The 23,668-nt window shown below is 40.2% G+C and overlaps 2 protein-coding genes and 1 non-coding gene across 3 annotated transcripts in view; all 3 read left to right on the top strand.

The window, feature by feature from the left end:
* The first annotated feature begins 368 nt into the window (after positions 1-368).
* On the top strand, positions 369-3,956 carry LOC103384137 (serine/threonine-protein kinase pim-2-like). Its single transcript, XM_008317539.3, has 2 exons — positions 369-1,912; positions 2,006-3,956. Exon 2 carries the CDS (start codon positions 2,041-2,043, stop codon positions 3,292-3,294), a length of 1,254 nt encoding a protein of 417 aa, XP_008315761.1. The 5' UTR covers positions 369-1,912; positions 2,006-2,040; the 3' UTR covers positions 3,295-3,956.
* Positions 3,957-9,338: 5,382 nt separating this feature from the next.
* trnas-cga (transfer RNA serine (anticodon CGA)) lies at positions 9,339-9,420 on the top strand. The gene has a single exon. It is a non-coding gene; the product is annotated as a tRNA-Ser (tRNA).
* Positions 9,421-22,353: 12,933 nt separating this feature from the next.
* Positions 22,354-23,668, top strand: part of LOC103384136 (galactosylceramide sulfotransferase-like) — a 3,318-nt gene continuing 2,003 nt past the window's right edge. Inside the window, exons 1-2 of the mRNA XM_025058957.1 lie at positions 22,354-22,542; positions 23,182-23,647. Coding sequence (XP_024914725.1) covers positions 22,370-22,542; positions 23,182-23,647 — 639 coding nt within the window. The 5' untranslated portion in view covers positions 22,354-22,369. The remainder of the gene's footprint in view (positions 22,543-23,181; positions 23,648-23,668) is intronic.

The following is a 23,668-nucleotide window of genomic DNA, read 5'->3' as shown; positions in this document are numbered from 1 at the left end:
GAGACGAACTCGTACACTGTGGACTTCCTCTGGTGTCATCCTGTGTTTGTCTGTTGGGATCAGTGTATTAGACATAATGTATGTTAAATAGCTTTATTATTAAAGGCGTTTCAAAAACAGATTGTGAATATTCATGGCAGTTGTAATCCAAATTGTCTGATAATAACGTTTTGCTAATACCCACTATGCCAATATCATCCAAACACTTTTCTAGTTTCAATATCAACCCATACTGATATATGCAACCATTTTCCGCAGTAAACCTCTCAGTACCACACAAGCGATTCCAGCATTTGTGGCAAAACCAGGCATTGCATTATCAGGTTTTCATTATCGGAGGTAAAACCGATAATGATTCTTACAGATGTTACATAATTATGCTAGTAATTATCGGACATCCCTAATTTTTTCCTTTTTAATCAGATAAACTGTGGTTGAATTGTGCTGAGGTTTGTTGCTCTATGATAAGTACGTAATAAAGAACGTAACGACTCAGATTTATGCGTAACATATTGACGATTTCTTCAGCCATAATAATGTTATTAAAATGTGGACTTACCCAGGCAGGACGTCACTAAAGACCTTGGTGTGAGGTACTACATATGCTGTATAAAATGTGTAGCCTAAATGAAAAATAATGCTCAAGCTAACCGATGCTCAGGACAAGAAGTCCAGCTCTCCAACAACTCTAGAAACATCAAAGTCATCCCTCTAAAGCCATTCAGCTAAGCCGGAGTCTTCACCTCTGCTGAACGATCCGATATCAAATAGTTTGACTCAGCAACACTGTGGCTGACATTGATTTTCAAAGTATCAGTGGGAAACACACATTTGTTTGGTGAATTATCTCTGCTGTATTTACTGTTGTGCATCAACGCTACAAAGGATCGTGGAGGATCTGAACGATGCGTATTAAGTTTGTCAGATTTAATTAACTGCAGACAGTTGCTGGACTACGTCCAAAGGAATGTCATTGAAATATGAATGTTACAGATAGTGAAGCACATATGACACATTTTTATGAGATTAACACCAGCAGCAGCACCTGAGTGATTTATTCTGCCCACTGCAGCTACTGTACCCCACTTTGATTCTCAACAGATGCCTAATAGACCAAGGGGAGAGCTGACAATGCAGCTCACAGAAAGTTTCAGTGTCATTACCTCCATAGCTGCTCTAGAGCGCTGACAAAATGTCTTCGCACTTGGCTCAACACAGATTGACCAGGCAAATTACATTTGGTCACCAGGTGTGGAACACGTAGTGATGGAATGATTTTTGTCCCGTCTATTGGAAGATGCTGCTGACTGGATGACTGAATGAATGAATGAATGAATGAAATCATCCACTCATCATCTACCGCTTATTTCTCTGCCTGGTTGGGAGTGTGCTTTAGCCAATCCCAGCTCTCATCAGGCGAGGGCGCTCTCATCGAGGGCGGCGTACACTCTGGACAGTTCAACAGTCCATTGAAAGGGCCACATATAAACAAACAGACATTCACACCTACAGTTAATTGAAAGCAGTGATGTCCAATGAGTAGATCAGGATCGACTAGTCATTTTTTCCTGTTATTCCCATACACCATTTCCATAGTGTTTAACTGCAGTTCATTTTGTGTGCCTTTGTTCTTCTGAGTTTTCATTCTTCTCATCTTTGCCCTCTCCTCGTCTCTGTGCACTGTTGGCTGGCACGGTTGGTTTCATTTGCATATTTCTTTTCTATTACTGCTGAAAGGGATAACAACAGTTTTATGTACAATACCATCATCATTTTCCTATTAACTTCAAAGGACTCCGTTGGTAATTACCCCTAATGCGTGCACTCTATTCTGTATGTGACATCAAAGGAAAGATTAAGCTGTGCGGGTGAGACATCATCACCTGCCGAACATGCCAACACAAATCAGACAGTATGTCACAGTTTTTACAGCTGAAATATTTTATGAATCATTTTTCGGACTATCTGATGTTGACCTGATTAACATTTCTGCACTCTCTGAAAGATTTACAGTAAAAGTATCAGCACCACCAAACCCAGATGGCACGAAACACAAAAGCAAACAAAGCCTTGTTTGAGGTAACCATGATGAAAGCTTCAAAGAGAAAGACATCCTCTAAAGTAGAGGGGCCGAGGAAAAAGCGAAGGAATGCTGACAGTGTTTCCCTCCAAAGCCCAAGAGGTTCTACATCCATGAAACAAGAAGAAAAAAGCACCATCCTCTTAGGCAAAACTAGCAGGGACGACTTTAGCAACAGATACAAGCAACTTCACAAGATCGGAGAAGGAGGTTTTGGATCTGTTTACGCTGGCACAAGAACCTCAGACCAGTTACCAGTGGCAATTAAACAGATCCTTAAATCTGATGTGAAGAGACGATCAATAGTATTAAATGGGATAAAACACGTGATTCCCCTTGAGGTGCTCCTTATGTGCAAAGCCGCAGGTGAACCAGAGCCAGTCGGTAAATCAGCAGCCGTATCATTGTTAGAATGGTACGATCTGGACCGCGAGATTCTTCTTGTCATGGAGAGACCAGAGCAGTGTGTGGGCTTATTGCAATACTTAGAAGAATATGGTCCATTAAATGAGGCCATGGCAAAAATCCTAATGAAACAGCTAGTGGAAGCATATTTACAAATGGACTCTGTCAAAATCTTCCACCGGGATATCAAGTCTGAAAACATCCTCATTCAGCTTCTCTCCCATGTCCCAAGAGTTCGAGTCATTGACTTTGGATGTGGCTGTATTTTGAGAGACAGACGATATCGTTATCGCACCTACTCTGGAACGCATGCATATATTCCTCCAGAGTTCAGGATTTATGGGTCTTACGAAGCTGGGCCCACCACAGTCTGGCAACTTGGTGCGGTACTCTTTGAAATGGTACATAAATCAACTCAGTTTAACACTGAAGGATTCCTCGAGAAGAAATGCAGAATCAGCACTAGGCTGTCCCAGCGCTGTCGGGACTTGTTAAACATGTGTCTGGCTCAGAAGCCTGAGGACCGGGCCACCCTGAAGCAGATAGCACAGCACCCGTGGTTAAAGGTTCAACCCACTCAACAAAATCTCTTCAAACCTTTGGTAAACCCACTACCCCTAATGCAAAATGACGACCAACCGACTCCGTCAGTACTTCCGTCCAACACAACCGCAGACCAACACTACAACGCTCAGTCCCCATTACGACATGTTTTTCTGACATTAGCAGCAAAACTCTCCTTCCCGAACCCAAGCCCTGTTCCCACGATGCCACGCCGCACTTCCATCCCATCTAGAAATCCAAAGTAAATGTTGAGTACAGTTGCACAGATGGAGATTCAGTAGAGATTCACCAAGCACACTGGACATTTTGAACAGATGTAGTGCCATTATGATCTGACTTCCATGCAGGGCATTCAACCTATGGCTCTAAACCTGTTGATGCTCCTAATCCTATGTGATATTCCATGGATATAACATTTCTTTATTTTTATTCTTTAATGTTTGTCAACTCTCAGTTATATATGATGTGTTCATTCATTTGGAAGGCAAATGTACTGTTTCACTATTATAAATTGACTTTGCATTGCTGTGAAATCTCGCCAACTTTTGCCGGTGCTAGCACTGCATCTGTGATAAAACGACATGATGCAAAACCCAACACAGTGTATGTCGCAAAGCTTTAAAAAATATAAAAAATCAAATATGAATCCAAAATCTACTAATAAAAAAAAGATAAGAGACTAAAAATCGAGACTTGTTGTATCGAGGACTAAGAATATAGATTGAACGCGAAAAAAAATGATACAACTTTGGTCATCTTCTGTTGCCAGTCCTGTATGTCTTTGTCCACCAAGCCACAGCAGTAGTAAATCTGACTGGCAACCAGACAGGTGTCAATTTAGAAAAAAAACAAGACAAAATAAAAACTCTTGAAGTTGCATTCCATCCATGTCGTGGTTACACATTATTTTGACGTTGTTCTCAAACTCTGGTCATTCTCTCGAGTCATTAAAACCAGTGTTTTCCAAACAGTTTTTTCTGGGGACCCATATTTTAAAGGTCACAAATCTTCATGAACAAAGTCAATAGACATTATTCGTGAACTCATGGGAAACATGATGTGAGACGACCAAAGAAATTCTCCAAAGACTGGGTTGGGTCGCAGATAAAGACAATGATTTAGAATGTCCAGATGTAGGAAGAAGAGGCCATTTGGAACGTGTCCACAACACCTTGACAATAACTGAGGTATCACCACTTTGTTGTGCTTCCAGATTTTAATCCTCTTTGTTTTCAGCCCTAGAGAAGGTCATTTCCTGCTCATCTGTACTCTGGACAGAAAAATGTATAAACTGCTGCCGATACTGTGACCAAGTCATCCAACCAAAACTTATCCTGCTTAAAACTAGTTCATTCCATTTTGTACATATCCTGCTAAAGGTCTCGTTTATTCAGGTCCTGCCTCATTGGCTACTCAAGACCAAAGTCCTCAATGAGCATGTACTCAGATTTAGAGAGAACAGGGAGTCATCAAAATCAATTTAAATGTTCTTTAAATTAACATTACACCCTGTACTATGTTTTTAGTCTTAGTACAGAATATGACCTTTTCATAGATGCTGTTGGAGGTACTTTGTCCTCACAAACAATGTCAATTACTTCACATGAAACCACACCCGTACTTTGGTAGAAATATCCACTGTCTCGTCTACTTCAGTAGCAATAAACTGTGCTGCAATAATGTACTACAACAATATTTCCAATCACATCACGGAGCGCCTCAGTTATTTTAGCCTGTTTTGTGTCTAGCTAACCTCTCAGCAAAATCAGGTCAAAGCTCATATTTATTGTGAAATGCCACTTTCTGTTTGTCAGTGAAGTGGGTTGAATGCGTTAGTTTTTACAGTTTTTCTTTATTTTGTTGTGGTGAATGCTGATATTTGTCATCCGCTGTCCTTTCACAGCCAAATTGATCTTTGTGGTTCCAAATGTTTCTCAACGCAATTTGCCCTTGAACCTAAGCAGTTGATCTTTCACGAGGCTGCTCTGTGGTCTGCCTGTCTCCCTTCCCTCCTGCCTGTGTTCATCAGTGTCATCACACTCACCTGTGTCCTGTGATCCCTTGTTGATTAGTCTCACTGGTGTCACCTGGTGCCCTGGGGTATATATACCTCTGTCCTTCACTCTCACTCCTTGTTGTTGTGTGTTGTGGTCATGTCCTGTTGGTTTTTGTTCTTGCTCCTCTCTAATGACGGCTCCTGCCTGGTCTGTGAATTCACTGAGTTGATACTTTTTGAATTTTTGAACGATGAATAAACTTCTTGAAACTAAGAAAAGCCTCTGGAGTACTGCCCTTGGGTCCCACCTGCTTCTTGACTCCAGCTCTTAATGTAACAGCTTCTTGGTTTCATGTCAGTATCACATCATAAACCAGACATTTTCAAAGGTGGAGAACAAAAGGCAGGAAAAGCTATATGGGTAATTTCCTGCCGACAATCAGAGTGCCTGTCTTAATGGAGGCACCACTTCACTTAAAAATAACCCAATACCGTTGGTCACATAATTTGCAGCAAACCTTTTAGCTGCAGCTGTGCTCTTTGATTCCTTGTAACTCCTGTTTTGATGCTAAGTCCAGTTTTAAGAATTCTCATGCTTTGATGTGCAGACGTCTATTGTGCTGTCCCACTGGAGGAAAATGAATTACAAAAAAAAAAAAAAACACAAAGTGCCCTTAGTTTAATGATATGACGACTTATTGAGAGCCTCCGTGAAGAAGTACAGTAGCCACTGTTGCTAAGCAACATGCATCTGTAGCCAAAAGACTGTTGGGCTCACTTCTGCCCTTCCCTATAGCACGACTTTTTTTAGTTTGAAAAACTTCTCTATCTGTTTTGCTTACAGCTAGCGTAGAGGAGTCTTCTTCTCTGTAAATTGGAGCTTGTTAAAGATCTGACTGATGCAATACTGTCACCACATGGTCTAAAGTTGCATTGCATCTGAGCTTCTCATGGATAACATCTCTGGTGTCTTCAGTTGATAACCTATACATTACCATGGTCCTCAGCCCACAGGTACAAAACATTTTTTGCAGCCCTCTAGGTGGCGCTGGTGGCCCGCTAAACATCCAATTTTTGTTTTGTTTTAGCAAATAGGTTTTGCATCTGACATTATAAAACATACACAAATATGATCATCCATAGTGTATGTACCTGCACCAACTAATGGAATATTAATTAATTACCTAATCTCCATATTTTAAATAACTGTTGTAGGTGTACACTTTTCGTGGTGGGTGTAAATCTTTGGGGATTATTACAAGAATATTTTAAAACTTCCATTTACCTTACCAATATGACAGAAACCCTACCGGGAGTTTCTCACCAATTGGGAAACATCCATGCATTTGCGACTTTAAGGGTTATTTTTGTATAATAAGTCGATCTCTACTGAGATGAGAAATATAATCTTCTGTAACACGTATGACCCCACAGGGGGCGCTATAATGCGTCCTTGAAGTCACATCGGCTGTAACAATAGCAAGAATGCAGTATAAAGAATCTTTGATTAAAAAAATGTGTGTGTACGTATGTACATTCATTGATCACTGATTTTAACAAAGTCTTCTTCCATGTGTTTTGGGATGGCTTGATACAACTTTTTGACATCATTATTGAGGCAATAGTGTCTTTTTGTGGTATGGTTACAAAACATTCTGTAGTTGTGTTTTTTTGTTGTTGTTGTTGTTGTTGTTGTTTTTCAATGTTTGATTCTGAAATTTTGACCAACGCCGATTGTGAGTATCGGATCGGGCTGTCTCTAGTTTTAATATTTGTTGGGGATTTCACGGTATTTGATTTTGCAGTAACAATGTCATTATTCTTGTTTGTATTTTGAAATTCCGTTGCTCCTTGGCTGTGAATATGCACACAGTCAAACTGTGGGGCACGTTACATCGATCAGTACTTGTTTGGGACTGGCAACATCAAGAGCACTTTGTGTCACCTAAATGTAATACACAACTGTTAACTTGCTCTTATAATGACCATAGTGTCATTATGGCCCATGGTGGTCTGGGAGAGTGCATCTATATGCTGCCTTCAAGTAGTTCTCCAGTTCTTCAACCTCCCTTGATCGTACAGACTGGACAACTTTCCAGAATCGTTGCTGTAGATCATGGGCAGATCTACATCACCCTCACTCTCAGTACAGCTTGATGTCATCAGTGCAGAAACGTGGTCTGATAGTTGTTTGATTTCAAATGCAGTATCTGTGGGATGATCTCAAAGAGGGTTTAGACCAGTGCAGATCAGGGGAGCTCCTCGGCTTCAGTTTTTGACCATCTTTCTTGGAGGTCTGATGTCTGCGATCAGGTCCATCAGCATGGCTGAGCATTGGTGCTGTGCAGTGCCTCCTTCTCCCATATGTTTGGTCACCTGCCCCCTATCTGTCATGTGGACATTTGCAGGCAGGTAGACAGGGCTGTGAGCTTTCATTTGGCAGTCTCCAAAGGCAATTAGACGATTCCTTCTTCATCTCACCTTGCTGCAGCTCTGACAGTTGGCTGACTTCCCTCCCTGCTGCCTGGAGTTTTGCCTGTAGTCTCCTGTCATGGTAGTTGGGCTGTTGTTTATGGTGTTCGTCTTGTAGCCAAGTGTCCTAAGGATTACTTTTGCAGCTGCATAGACTAACTTCTTGGCCAAGTATCCAGTCAGGATATTTTGTAATGCTGTGTTCAAGTATTTTCATAGATATTTTGAGGAAACTTGGTATTTTATATACGTAAATATGTTGTTGACTTTGAGCCTTCTCCCAACTCAGGTCAACAGGACTGTCACTCTGACTACAATAGTCTGCCTCAGGGCTTTTCCTCCAATTTTTTTTTTTTTTTTAGCATTGGAAAATGAGAGAAAATCAAAATCCAGGTCCTGGTATTTAAGATTCTGGGTTGTCACAAACACAAACACGTTTCTTAGTGTCTGAGAGCACAATATCTGAATACTCTCACTAAGGTGTCCGGGACTGGCGTTTAGTTCTGAAAAAGAAATGGTGGGTACAGTTAATTTATGTCTGCCCTTGACACTTTGAATGCCACTTGAACAAGAAACATCTTTGGAGGTTTTATTTGCGTCAGAGAAGTTATTGGTGAGTTGATGCCACATCATCAGACGCCCTACACTCCGAAAGTGTGAAATGGAAATGAAATGTGGTCCCATAACAGACCCTAAACATAATTAAGGGTCTTTTTTTACAGCTGGTAGCATTTCAGTTCAGGACTGATTTTACAATAAATGTCAATGGTTTTCAATATGTTTTGTATAAAATGTGAAATGGGGGAGGGATTCTCTAAAAACACAATACTAATCTGTATTTGTGGTAAATGATAGAATGAAGTAGTCAGACAGGAGTCCTTCGGGGCCAGACAAGGGGCTGATGAATGAGGAAATAAAGACAGAGAGGAGGATAAATTGAGGACAGTCAGTGAATCAGAATCATTAGTAAGGAGGAAGTGAGGGCAGCTCCAAAGAGGACAAAGAGTGGAAAAATGCAATAAAAAAAAGAAGTTTAAGGAAAAGGACATTGTAAAGACTTAATGAAAATTAACTGTAGAATAAAATAAAAACTGTCCGACCGCAAACATTTACTAACAAGGCTTTCCAAATTAAATATCTAATGATGGGGGAAAATTATACATATATATACCTATGGTGTTTGTTTATCTAATGATGGGGGAAAATTATACATAGTATATATACCTATGGTGTTTGTTGTGTCTCCATCTCCCATACATTCATTAAGAAAGTCTTGTTCCATAATTTTGACGTAAAGCGATAAATCAAATTTGTCGTTAGCCGGCAGAAGACGTCTTTGTTTAGATTCACTGGTTGCACTCCGTACATCCAATTGTGCTGCATTCACTTTCTGTATCTGTGTTGTTGGTTTTTTTTTTTTTTTTGGAGGAACTTTTGCCCTTCATTATGGCTCCCAGGCATGAGTCAGACTCTTCTTGTTTTTAGATAATGATGTCACCACTGTGTTAGCGTAGGTGACTGACACAGGTACTGACGTACAGTAGGTGAGTTACGTCTAAGGACGTCACAGTAGGAATGAAACTTGTCAAGGACCCCAAGTACAGTTTAAAAATCCCTTTTATAGCTGATCATTGGATGGGCATTTTATGTTGATAGTTTTGTAGTTCAGTTTGTCACACCAGCAGAACATCATGGTGGAGAAAGTGGCAGTGGTTTGAAGGAAGCTATGTTAACGGGTCACATGTCATTATGGCTACTCTGTAAGTAATCACTGAAGGTACTTCACATGCGTTTTATTTTTCATCTCACGTCCCCACATGTGTCACGGTGGCCGAGAGGTTAAGGCGTTGGAGTCGAAATCCAATGGGGTTTCCCCGCACAGGTTCGAATCCTGTTCGTGACGATGTTTAAGTTGGTTTTGTAGGGTAGCTGTTAGCATGATTTCCCAGATTGGGAAGGCATTTTTTACAACCCGTGATGTCAGGAGGTAATATGACTATATTTCTACAAATCTAAGCTCTCAGACATGGTAGTGTTGCAGTTATTGGCTGCCCTATTCATTTCTGTTTACAGAACATGTGGTTCCATAGTGAAGTGTAAATCACTTTGGATAAACGCGTCTGCTAAATCTATAAATGTAAAGAACACAGGACCCGTCACACATACAAGTGAGGTTCCAGTAACACTTGCTCAAAGCTGCTGTCCAGCTCTGTCTGCTTTATGTCCCGAGAAGTCACCCCTCTGGTAGTTGTCACATGGTGTTCACTTGGCCGTAGCCGGCTGTGGCTTGTTGCATTTGTATTTCTCCACCAGCCCAGTGGCTCAAAGCGAGATCCACACAGGCTTGTTTGTAGTGTGGAGACTAAAAATCTGGCTGGTGTTTGGAAAGTCGCATCACAGCACAGGCTGTAAAGATTCAGAGATAAAATAAAAAAAGAAAGTGCCCACAGCAAAATGTATCTCTTTAGTAGCATCTAGTGGCAGCTGATGTTACCTGCAGATAAAGGTCTGCCAACATATGATTAAAAATGTATATATTATAAGTTATATATATATAACTTTTATTAATAATATTATCAATATTATTCATTATAATATTAATTGTCATTTTTCTTCATCCACTCTGCTAATGAAACACCAATTTTCCTGATTCAGATTTAGAATCAGTCGTATGTCATCTTTCTTGTTTTTATCTTATTTTAATTCATAACCTTGCAAACTAAGACAAAGTGACTACATTAAAATCCAAACTGCACAGAAAGCCGATTACCGTGGCAGACACTTCTTATCATGATACCAAAACAGCAAAAATTATCTTTTCCACACAAACTGAACCAGATTGATTTTTTTTTCCAACTAGTAGAGACAAGTTTCAATAATAACGGTGAAAGCTGTTATCAGGGTTTCACAAAGACATTGTTCTGCTGAGCCGTTTCTTTTTATTTTACAGGGCATAATCCAGTGTGACATATCATTTACTCTTCATGTCCTTGTCATATTCAAAAATCAGTTTGGACAAAATGAGCAGTTCACGTTGATGCTGACATCAAAATTATGCCTCTACGTCAGAACAGACAGTCCCACTCCACTGTGGTATGTACCGACTTTGACATCTTTGTTTTTCAGATTTTTTAATGAAACTCTTTCTCATCTGGTGATTCACTGCGCTTTTTATTGGGAAACTAAACTCCATTGAAATTGTTCCCTGCGTTACAATCGGAGCATACTGCATACTGACTCTGATTAAGGCATAAAATCCCTCTTCTCCTCGGTTACCTGTCTCAGAGCTTTGTTTTGCATTTCTCATTGTTGTTTGTTTTCACACACTTCCTTCTCCAGCACAACAGCTTTTGAAGTGTCAGAGTCAAATTAATGCATGTGCTCACCGAGGCCAATCAATTGGTGGCGTCATTTCAGTCTGGGCCATCAGTAAAGTTTCACTTTCACTGAGTTGCTCATTACCATTAATGTTGCATAAATACACAACACAATAACCTCAACACCCGTAGAGTGACGTTGTGGTGATGTATTGTGTATGGAGTATGGATGGAGAGATACATGCACATCCAGAGCAGTTACACTAAGGTTAACCACACTGTTTTAGTTTCACTTCTGAATGCTGAGAAAAAATGGTGCCGACATCCCATTGGTCTGGAACCATCCTCAGTTCCCAAACCTTGTGATCACAACCTCTGTCTGTTTGGAATGGGGAGTGGTCACCAAAACAGTCCAGTTGATGTATGAAACGACCTGGATGACTGGGAAATCCCACACTCCTGCATGTACACACATTGATCAGTAAATCCAAGCTAATGCTCACTAACTGTAGAATTCAAGTAAAAACTGTGGATGTGGAAATGTGAAAGTAAAGCCAAAATAAAATGTGTTTCACTGACTATGAAGACAGAGAAACTACAGAGAAATAAAGAAAAGAAGTGTTATAATTAAAGAATGCTAACATTAGCATTTTATTACTGATTACTGAAAACCAAATGATCTGAACCTTGTACTTTGGTAGTTTTTCAAGACCTAATGGACCAGAGTGGCTCTGAGGGTTAGTGTACCATTTCAAGGATCTCCTTGACTCCAGGCTCTGACTGATTTCTGGTTCTGTCCCGTGACACTGCGCTCGGATTATGCTGAGAGCCCACTCTGGTCTACAGTCATGTCAGGGACGTGGGCACAGTCCGTCCTCTGAGGAGACAAGGTTGTGGCGAAACACTGAAAACATCCGTGTTTGCAGTGTTGGAGCTGTGTTCACTGTGTGTTATAAACACCTACTGGGTATTTAAATAACTTAATTGTAAGGTATATTTTACACATTTAAATACAAACTCATATTTCGTTGTGTATGAACTAAATAAAAATAACAGAAAATGGGGAAAGGAAAGAGACCAGTCGAATAGGGAAGAAATCATATTTCTTTGATCAAATAAAGTTGAATTTTAGCCTTTTTAAAAATCAAAGACTTGTCATTTTCACTGTCTAACACTTTAACCTACCGCTTCAGTTAGAAACTGTGCTAAAAAAACTTGAAATGACAGGGACATGACATGAAAGAGCCGTGTTATTGTGCTGCGTGTCCTCCACAACATTTTAGATTAAACAGGATGAATTAAACGCTCACACGACGCACGGAACTTTTTATTTTCTGCAGGCACAAAAAAAAGTCTCTTCCCTCTGCAATAATGACTTGCCTCCTGCTGCCACTTCACCACTCAATGCTACTTCATAATGTTTTATAGCCTGCTTCAGAGTCTTAACAGCTGCTCTGACCCTCACTGTGGAGTGACAACAATACTGCTGACAAGACACAAACTAAACCTTATTCTGTCACACCTTGGGCTGCACTATACACTCACAGTCCCTGAGGTGTGTGTTCAGTGATGTCTCCTCTCCCATTGTAGTGTATATCAAAATGCTGCCGGGAATCACAAGGTAACAGCCTGCACTGAGCGGGCACTGACGTGTCGTTGACCGTGGATGAGCCCGCAGACAGAACACTCACCAATCAGGGAGACCTTGAGTGGAACGTCTCACGTCTGCTCAGCCCCTCCCCTCCCCACAGCTCCCTCCTGGTAATGAACCTGGTCACTTTCACCTGGTCAACCATCGGCACCGGCCCTGGTGATTTCCTGCACTTCCTCCCATGTTCCTGTTCTCATGTTCTTGTTTCTGGCCCTGCTGTCTGTATCTACCCCTGAGTCACCCCCCTCAGAACTACTCTGTTGATTTAAAACCAAGAACCTGTTTTTGGACCTGGTTTTTACTTCATCTGCATCTTCAGTTGGTCCTTCCACTTCCTTGAGTGAACTCTAGAGTGAAGTACCTGTGGTTCAACATGTGGATTACTGACAGGAGCACAGGGCTGATCTCTGAAGTCTCCCACTCCAGCCTGTGTTCCTTCATGTTAATTCCCCTGTGAAAAACATGGCAAGTCAAATTTATTCACATTGGATGAATTTTTTTTTTAAATTAATGGACTCTACAGCTTTGACATGAAAATAAGAGTGGAACCCTTCCACAAAAACCTGTAAAATAAAAATTCATATTTACAAGACAACATGTGTATAAGGGAGGTCCAATAATATCAGCCTGATAGTAGCATAATGTGCAATATCTGTGTGAATCGTTATTGGTTCTTCTAATATAATGTGCAATATCTGTGTGAATCGTTATCGGTTCTTCTAATATTGAAAACTCAATAACGCAATGTCTGGGTTTTGAGAAATGATGTGTGCTCTAAAAATAGTTTAATGCCCCGCGACAACTCATACAGTGGTTTATACAGATGAGAAACTTCTGTCCTCTAGGGGGGGCATGTCTTCACCTTAGTGAGTAGGCGGCACTGCCTGGCTATATCGTTAATATCAAAATCAGAAATTAATTTGTTTGGACAATGTCGACATATCGGATATGGGCAAAAAGTTAATATCAGACATCCCTAGTTTGTATTGTAGAAAATCTAATTGAATCACACATTGAACGACAACTTGGTGACAATGTTGAGAAAGAAAAAAAACAAACATCTTTTTATCAGAAAAAACCCTCCAGCAGACTGAGACTCAGAGTGCACAGCAATCTGCTGGGAGTGACAGGGGAAAACCGACTGTACAGCACTACAAGGACTTTAAGACGAGCTTTCAAATGTGAACGGTCCCGTTGTAGAAAACCTCACCTTTCAGCAGCGTTAGATGTAGAGTTCTGACTATGACCATACAGTGACACTGACATAAACACTCCTGCTCTCCCCCTGTTGGCCTCATGTGTCTTTGCTCCCATTCCCCCTCTGTGACTGTGCAGAGCCGTGCAGACTTCTCTCTCTTTGTAAGAACCGCAGCAGGAACCTTTTTTTCTTCTTGCTCGCTCCACCTGAGATATTTCCACCTGCAGTCCACTGCGCATAATCTGTTCCCCTCGAGTTTTGCCAGAGCAGTGCAACGTCTGAGACTTATTAATAAAGTCCCTGACTTCAGTCCTCCTTGTTTCTGCTTGATGCATTCAAATCCCAGTTTGTTGACTTTTCTGAAAGGATGACGCATCGCAAAGGCACAGGTGACGTTCAAGGACTGAGCCTTTTGAAGTATAAAGAGAGAGTCAATGTCAGGAAACAGTTTTGTGAAATTGCATTTTCTTTCAGTATGTCACAACTCTATCGAAAACTTCTAAAAGCTTTGACTCGGTTTCACTTTAAGACAAATAACAAAAAAAAACAAAAACCACTCTTCACACCTGTCTGTCTTAGGATATAGAAATTTCTCTGAAAGTAACTTTTTTTTTTGCCACCTACAACAGTACATGTTAGATTCACAGACAGGAAGAAAAAAAAACAAGAAATCAAACTCACAACGTAGAACGCTCACAGGAAAAAGATCACGAACAGACCTGACACTTCTCTGCACAGGTGACTGAGCAGTAAACAACAGCTCCGGACAGGACTGAGCCAAACTTTACAGACGAACTAACAAAAGAAACGGGGAGCTGGTAAATAAATGTGAGAGGTGGGGATAATTTAGCAAAGGTGAAACACATTAGGGCCTGGCAGTCAATAACTAAAGGCAGAGACGAGGCCAGATGTACGAAGAACCAAACAGTAATTGCCTCCGGGGCCATGAAAAGGTAAGTGATTCAAAGTATCAGAGGAAATAGACTTTCAGACCATGCTACTGAAATAACATTCAAATGCATGAGTTTCAAGGAGAGCTAAAGACCCACGTGATGACAGATTGTTACAATGTCACCACGTGTGACTGCAGTAGTTAAACAACCGTTATTGGTCTCTCTTCTTTATCCTATCGCTCTCATTTCCAGTGCTTTATTACGGCTGGAGATGAATCAGGTTGTGGGAGGATGGTTCTCAGTATGTGTGGTTTCCTGATTAATGAAGCCTCGGTTTGACACTCTTATCATTACCTTGTTGTAATCAACATCAACAACAAATAACTCCACAGGATCCTCGCCATTCAGTTCCACTGTTTACATCATAGTTAAAATGATTACCAGTGAAGATACTCACTCACACCATGAGAGAGAGAGAGAGAGAGAGGTTGAAAAACTGCGATGCTCTGGATGACCAAGTGACCACACATACACATACAGTATATTTCCCATAATAAGCAGGAAATAAATAATTATTGGGTTTTTGTTTGTATTTTTATTTATTTTTTGCACGCTTTATTTTATGTGGCCATATTTCTTAATAAATGTATGGGAGATGGCGACGTAATCACAGAACGCCGTAAGTCGAGGACATCGTAACTCCAGGATGACGTAAACCGAGGACCCCACGTAATTTATTTTAGTGCTTAATTGTTCACAAAGTGACAGTAGGGGGCAGGAGACAGCAACACCAGGGCATGTCTGTTTTAGGTGGCCGTATTTTATTACCATTTCAAGAAATTCTTTTCCAATGGTGGTGTGTTTACGTGTGGCCCGTGTGTGATCGACTTCCAGGACTGTCAAACTGAAGACACTGAGCTGGAACTGCAACTGCTTTGTTCTCATTATCTATGACATTCAAAATAATCTAGGACAGGTTGGAAAGGTCGTGGCTGTTTAAGAAGACATGAACCAATAGAAAAAAGTTTGAAGAAAAAATGATTCATTTTATGTTAAAACTAAAAACATAGACAGACTCACAGTTCATAATTAGTCTTGTTGTTATTCCCATGACCTGACTCCACATCCTTCTTTGTTGTATTATTCAGTAAAGTTTGCTCTTTATTTAGTAATACGATATCCCAGTACACCAGCAGGGGGTGGGCAGGGTCTGCATAGGAAATATGTGTGCTTCCTAAAATATTCACCAGGCTAGTTTTCAGCAGCTGTTAACCTACAAACTGTGTGTGTGTGTGTTTATGTCCGTGTGTGTGTGTGTGTCAGTAGGGAACATCTGTTTTAGGTTCAAATCATTGGGACACACTCCCGGTACAGAAGGTATCCTTAATCTACTTACTGTAGCGCCTCCCAGCATATGGCCGTGTTGCATTACGCTGCGTAGATGTTACAGAAATGTGTTTAAGCTTCATTACCATCTGTCCCTAACCTAAGCCATGGCCTGAACTCCTCTACATGCTCACATTCAGGTAACATGAGCTCCAGTTAATCTGCTGTGGGCTCAGCATGGGTTTACTTGAGCTTCATTAGTGCAAAATGAGCATGGGAATTAATGGGGCAATTAGCACGGGGCCCGTATGAAGCTGGCAAACAAACCCATATTGGTTTTGATTTTCATCACCCACACTTTTTTCACATACAGGACGAATACAATCTGGGGTTTGAGGCACTGGTACTTAAGATTACACGCCTGCGATTGGACTACAGATCCTGTGGGGGCTCCATGTTCTCCGAATGTGGGTTCCAGAGTGGATCATTTTGACAATTCCATCTCAACAGCTTCATGTAAACACAGCAGGGTGAGTTGATATGATCAGCCCCACCTCTCTGCAACTTCTTACCTAAGTGACCCCTACTCAATGTCACACAATAACAACAATAGTCCAGGCTACTTCTGTCTGGGCTAGAGAGGCTAATTCAGCTACCAGGTGCTACAGCTAATCATTCCATTTTAGTGGAATAACATAATTCACCTGGTTTTCTAAACATTTTCTGGCATTAGCATATTAGCCACATACAGACCTGGCATATGTGCTACAGGGACCGCAGTCGTATTCAGCGGCTCAGATTGTCCTTGTCCGGAGACGCCGTCGTTGTATCGCAGCTGTGTCAACATGGCCTTCGTTGCTCTCTCTTTATATATGAGCACTACAAAGAGCCAAGAACAAAGGACCATGGACCTTGTCCTGCACCTCCACCTGAGAGTTTACCACTGGTTTACGCTACACACAAATGCTAACAGTTTTACAAAAAAACAGTGTGATTTATATTTTTAAAAGTTTAATCCCAGCATCTTTCAATGAATCACTGAAATGTCTGATAAGTTCAGAACAGCACTTTTCTGGTTTAGTTTCACGACCCACCACCACCCCAGGCCACGAACCAAATTCGAGAGAATTTTCAAACTTTTTCTCAAAAGTTTTTTTTTTCTTATTTCAACAATTTTTAACTTTAACTCAGATTTATTGAATGAAAACATGATGCAGTTTGTACCTGAGAAAAGATATCACTACTCCAGGCATGATGAAGTAAGACACTTCTGTGATGTCCTCAGGTCCTGAAGCCGTCTTCTGTCTCCAGTTTCATCAGGTCCGTGCTTTCACATCCCAACACCTCGCAGCACAAAACACTCTGAGGATTTTTCTCCTCCTTTGTCCTCGATATAAGAAAATCCATATTTCATGTAGTCTCTGCTGTACCTTCTACCATGATGTGAAATGTCAAGTGGCATTTCAGAGATATTATCGCCACCTACTGTTAGGGAGTGTGAACAGACAAGACTAACTGATTTATTTTCTCAACATCTTTCTGAGACAAATAATAATATATGAATTAGACAATAATAAGGTGACCTACTCCAGGTTAGTGAGAAGTTAATGAATTTTAGGTAAAAGTAAAAACAAGTGATGATCTTGTCATAAAAGGGAAGAGTGAATGTTCCAGAAATCCTACTAGAAACAGTAGTTATCACTCATCAGTTTGTTCCATTAGTCTTGTCTTATAATGTGGAACCTCCTGCTCAAAGAAAATTTAAAAAGATAGAAGAACCTTTAATGTAGGTCACAGTCATAAAGTTTAAAAACTGGGGCATCAGTGTTTAGAAACTAGGGCAGATTAAAATGTCACACAAATGTGAAATTTTAACCTTGTTAATCACAGGTTAGCTTTGGATTAATCATGATAAATATCATCACTAAATAATTTACCTAATCATAAATTAGGTAAAAAAATCAGCTGTTGTTTTACTTATGACTAATGCAAATGATGGAACTATTAATATGGAAAAAGTCAAAACAAATATGTAAAAGTGTATCTCCAAATGTCACTTCATAGACTTGGTGGATTCTTGTCTCTGCAGCCACACTCCCTCATCAGTGTAACTGCTCTCACCTGCTCCACCCAGTGTATACACAGCTCCACTCCTCGCCAGGTTATTGTCCTGTCTACTGCCATTCACATTTCCCAGCACTTGTTTTCTGCCTGTGTCTCTGACATTGACTTGACTTGCCTTTGACCTTTGGCTTGTCTACCAACCCTCTGTACCTGACTACAATTGTTGCCTGTTGTTTCCTGATCACTCATTAACCTGTGCTAACTGTAGTGAGCCTGTTAGCTTCACTATTAGACTGTGTTAAAACCTGCCCTGCCTGCGCTGCTATTGGATCTGTTTGGCCGTTATGGCCGTCAGCTTCTCATCCGTAGACTAACTTAGTTCACTGAGGTAGAATTAATAACATGTGTCACGTGTATTAGAGCAATTAGAGCTCTGCCCATGTGTTAAAATACATTCAATTTAAATCAGCTTGATCTCTATTAATTAATGAATTGTTGTGATTAACACATCCATTTTGACAACTCTTTCAGGGGTCATGAAATGAAAGAGCTTCAGCAAAGCCATTTCATCACTATTTCCAACACTGAGAATGTGCAAAGTTGCAAAACGTTGCTTCAAGCAGGGCTGGCAGTGAGAAAATAGGCAAAACTCAGAGAGAAGTTCCATAATTAGGGAGGCGGGAGGAGACAGGAGAGAGAAGGAACTGAGTGTGCAGCCTTCATTTGTCTGTGGGAGCATGTGATTGAGTCTGCTTGTCCAACTTCTAAATCCTCTGCAAAGTCAACGGAGTCTTTCACTGCCATGATGAACAAACACTGGCTCCACTTCTGTCATCATAAGTACTGCAACTTCAACAAAAAAAGCTTTTGTTCCCCTCACTCTTCTTATGCCAGCAGACCATTTTATGGAAATGAGATAACACAAAACTAAAAAAAAAAACTAAATTTAAAAAATCTCTTATCAGCTCTCTGGTGTTTTCAAAAGGGAGGGAAGTAGATATAGGCCATGACATGCACGCTGCCTTTAAGATACATCCCTCATAAATAATTCAGGATGAGCTCAGTGTTGTTATTTCTAAACGCATTGTTATCATTTCTTTGTCTTACTTTTTTCATATGCAAAACTGTGGTGCAGCTGAGAAGCAGGAATTCCTTTTCATTTTCCATTTCCTGGTGAGGAGATTTTCAGTGCTCATCAAAAATGGATTTATCTCCATCTCTTCCCTCCCCAGGGTGCCCCGCGGATTCTGCTGCAGTGCTGTATCAGAAGAAACATATACTTTGTATGTTGCCATCAACTGCAGTGTTGTCTTTTTAAGTATATGTAACAGTGCAGTAAAGGAATGCTCAGCAAATATTTCGCAAATAAAACGTATCCATTTTCCATCGCAGCGTTATTCTCATGGTTTCCTCTGAGTTCTCTTTATTGTTCCGGTCTGTGCCTGCTGCTGTTGTTTTGCAGGCCACCAGAGGGCAGGGAATGTGGACATAAATATTGGTCTGTTGGACCCTCAGGGCAGTTTGTTCATAAAACAAAGCTCATGCTGCACAAGCTGTTTGGAGAATTTTGGATGTGTTTTGCGGAGGTGTAATAAGAATGATGCAAACGTCGGGCGGTTTCCCAGAGGCCTGTTTGTAATAGGGTCTCCCTTCGTTACCCAGTCAGCCGCTTTGTACAATAAACGGCATGTAAACACAACGCTGATGTGCGATGTTAAAAACATTAACAACTCTCAGCTGCGGTAACTTTGTACCGAAGTGTCCATCAAACAACGAAAGGGAAGGCGTGATAAGCTCTTCGTAGACGGTTCGCCATTACAACTCTGCTTTCATTATTCTGACCACATAAACGCAGCACTTCAGTAACATGGAGATGGAACTAGTTTAATGAACCAAACCCCAAATTAGTAGTAAACAAACTGTAGCCTTCTACAAAACTAGATGACTTGATTTCTTCTGTAATTACTAACTCATTCCCTTCACTTTAACACTTATTTCGTCTTATCCTCCCTCGTCATTCCATCGTCTGCCCAGAGGCTGCAGGTTGTTTGTTTTTGTCCACCAATCAACACATTGTCCTAGAAAATGTGAAGGGTGAGTTTCCTTTCAAAGTAAAAAACATCAGATTTCATCCAAATTCACCCCATATCCAAGCTAGCTGTAGTACAACAGCCTTTTGCCAATAGTGATATTAATTGAAATAATTTAAAAGGGTTAAAGGTCAGAGCGTTCCCTGTGGTGTTCTGAACATCTGCGTGGCGTATCAAGCCCCAACAAATGCAGGAGTCCGTTTTTTTTTTTTTTTTTGCTTGTTGCAAACGTAGCATTCCAACACAACTTTCAAAATAAATGGTGTTTACCTTCCAGGTATGCGGTTCCTCACATTGGAACGTGAGAATAACTTTAAATCTGACTAATGATCAGCAGGTCCACAAGAGTACCAGCAGGTGAATAAATGGTGCTTTCGCATATGTATGTGTGTACACTCCATATTTGCTGCACGAAAGAAAGATGTTTATGGAATGTTTCATGTTTTTATAGGAAACATTTAGGTTGAAAGTTCAACGTACATACAGTTCTTCTGGCCTGACCACTGATCTGATAATAATGTTGCTGCTGCCCTCACATTATATGTGTCAACAAAAAAAAAACATCTGGCAACTAAAATGATATATATTTTGTCCACATTATAATATAATGTATTAACCATACATTGTGAGCATTGATTAAAATCTGAGTCAATTCATTCACTTTTAAGAACCCATGTCCTTCGTAATAACACCCGTGACCAGATGGCCAGGACTTAAATCACCTTCATAAATGGCTTCCTGTTGAATTAATAGAGGCACAGCTGTGAGGATGAAACATAAAAAGCCAATTAATAACATTGCCACAAAGGTCACAGGTCAAATATAATAATCTCACTAAGTTACATCAAACTATGATCCCCTGACGCAGGTCCAAAGAAGGTAGCAAACACCTCTGTGATGAGTACGTTTTTTCCGGAGAAAGGGTAAGGTACTGTACATTACCTTACATCAACAATGAAAGGATTCAGACAGGTTGACAGATTGATATATATTTATATATCACAGACATGGGAAAACTATGGCCCGTGGGCCAGATGCGGCCTGCTGGGCTTTGTAATCCGGTCTGGTTTAATCTGCTTGTTTGATTCCACTGTTCTGAAGAAGATATTTAAGAGAAGAAGAGAATAGTTTTTATTTTTACTTTCAGTTACTGAAGCAATTCCAACATTTTTGTTGACGGGATACTTCTTCTTTTTGTCATAGTGTGATTTTTTTTAGTTCTTCTAATTAAAGAAACACTGTTAGTTTGTGTCACTGTGAGCAGGGAACGAAAAGGGTATGATTTATGATAATATATATTCATATCATATACCTTTAACATACCGAGTTCAATTCAGAAAAATGAGTTTCAGAGTTTGATACTGAGAGATGGGAGTTTATTTGTTCTCTCTCTCTCTCTCTCTCTTCTCTCTCTCTCTCTCTCTCTCACTCTCTCTCACACTCTTTTGCAGCATCTAGGCAAGTCCATAAAGATAAGAAATTCAAACCAGCGCTGGATTCATAGTCACAGTGGGACTGCCCAACAACTGACATGCTACACAAATGGTAGGTTCAGTGTTTACCTCTCATCTATAATGGGTTTTATCATTAATGTTTATCATTTCCTATTTGTTATGGCTCAGTCTATGTTCTATCTGTTGTTCTAAACGATATTTTAATGTAAAAAATAGACGCAGGTTAGAATCGGACTTCACAGTCGACACAAAGGGGTAACAACAGATTAATAATAATAAATAATATTACATTACATTAGTGTAATTTTAATATTAATAATGAATATTTTATATTCATTTAAGCTTATATCGAGAGTCATATAATACTGTATGTGTACTTTTGGGTTTTGTCAACTTCCTGGTGCGACATTACGAATAAAGCTATTATTATAGGTTTTTATGTGATAAAATTAGGTTACGTTATTAGCAACGTAACCTAATAATGGTTATACCGTTTGTTTTAAGTAACCAGTTAAAAACAATATCAATTAACGTTAAGACATCTATAAAGTCATCTATAAAAAATACCTTCACAAAAGCCTAATATTGCCTTATAAACCTCTTATGTTAAACAATCAAATAAACCTTAAAGCCACAGTCAGTATTGACCAGCACGTAACTACGGTCTAATGGTTCATTTCTACCGTCTACAACCTTTGCTCTTTGGGTGTGAGCTCGACATAATCTTTATGACTTTGTGTTTGGCCACAATTGTTAACAACCATATGTATTCATGTAAGTGATTATGTGTAAAAGAAAAAGAGGAAGAAACAGAGCGCCTTTACAGTGTGTGTGTAGGTGTGCCTGTGATACATTTATAATGTTAATGGGTGTCCATTGCTCCTCTTTTCTAAAGGTGATGTTTTTCATCTCTTCACTGCCGCAGAAACCGTGGCGGTTTATGACCAGACATGTCGCCGTGGTTTGCTTCATCGCCAGTATGGTTTTGCTGTACTGCCTGTTTACACTGCAGTTCCATACTGGGCCACCAGAGTCAGTGTCTTCTATTTTATTTAAATAATTACAAATAAGATGCATTATATAGATATAAAATGTAGAAGCAGTAATCCCCAACCCTTTTTGTCTCACTGACCAATCAGCCACCACCGGACCCGTACTGGTACATGGGCGAAATCTTTTGTCAGCCCTTTCATATCATCTCTGTCCACAAAAGCAAACTGGTTAATGATTAACCTCAGGTTCAAAGTCCTGATTTTAATCAGTTTCCCTGGATCTATCCATCCACAGTGGTCCTCCTAGATACAAGTTTAATCTGTTCCACAACAGCCTATCGTATCTCGATGTATTTTCCCCATTAAAAATAACTAAAAAAACACTTAATTCATTCCAGCCACCCAGAAATATACTATTAATTAATTAAATTAAAATCTCCCCCATCTAAGCATCAAAAACTTAGATATAAACAAATATAATGAAAATAAAAAATAATAATAATTAAAAAAATATTTTATATTATTGTTATAAAAATAATATAAAATGTGTTGAGCAGAAAGGTGGAGCTTGGTTGAGCACTCCTAACTCGAGTGTGTGTGTGTGTGTGTGTGTGTACTTAGTTTAAAACTTTTATAAAAAGAGTGATTTAATTCTACATCGTATTGTGTTTTTTCCCAGCCTCCCTGTGCCTCTCTCCTGTGATCTACAGCACCGACACGGTGCTCATCCAGCCACAAACAACTCAGAGGGAGACACGCACAAATGCTTCCCCAAAAAGGACATCATGTTTATGAAGACCCATAAAACCGCCAGCAGCACCTTCCTCAACATCCTCTGCCGATTTGGAGAGAAGCACAATCTCAAATTTGCCTTCCCCGACAGCAGAAATGACTTCTCCTACCCGTCGTACTTTCACCACACATATGTTAAAGGCTTCAAACCCGGAATGTGTTTCAACATCATCTGTAACCACATGCGCTTCAGTGCAGCGGAGGTGGCCAGAGTGCTGCCCCGAGACTCCGTATACATCACGATCCTGCGAGATCCCGCAGAGCTGTTTGAGTCGTCTTTTCATTACTTTGGCCATTTAATCCCACTGACCTGGAGGATACCAGATGAAGATAAGATGGCAGCCTTCCTGCATGCCCCCGCTCTCCACTTCGGT

This window comes from Cynoglossus semilaevis, chromosome 9 (genome assembly GCF_000523025.1).
Source record: "Cynoglossus semilaevis isolate Cse_v1.0 chromosome 9, Cse_v1.0, whole genome shotgun sequence".
Taxonomy (NCBI): domain Eukaryota; kingdom Metazoa; phylum Chordata; class Actinopteri; order Pleuronectiformes; family Cynoglossidae; genus Cynoglossus; species Cynoglossus semilaevis.
The sequence above is the reverse complement of the archived record's forward strand: the minus strand, read 5'-3'. Positions and strand labels throughout refer to the sequence as shown.

Bases quoted from the DNA above. Each gene is read 5' to 3' on its own strand.
- LOC103384137 (XM_008317539.3), top strand. From the start codon at position 2,041: ATGGCACGAAACACAAAAGCAAACAAAGCCTTGTTTGAGGTAACCATG.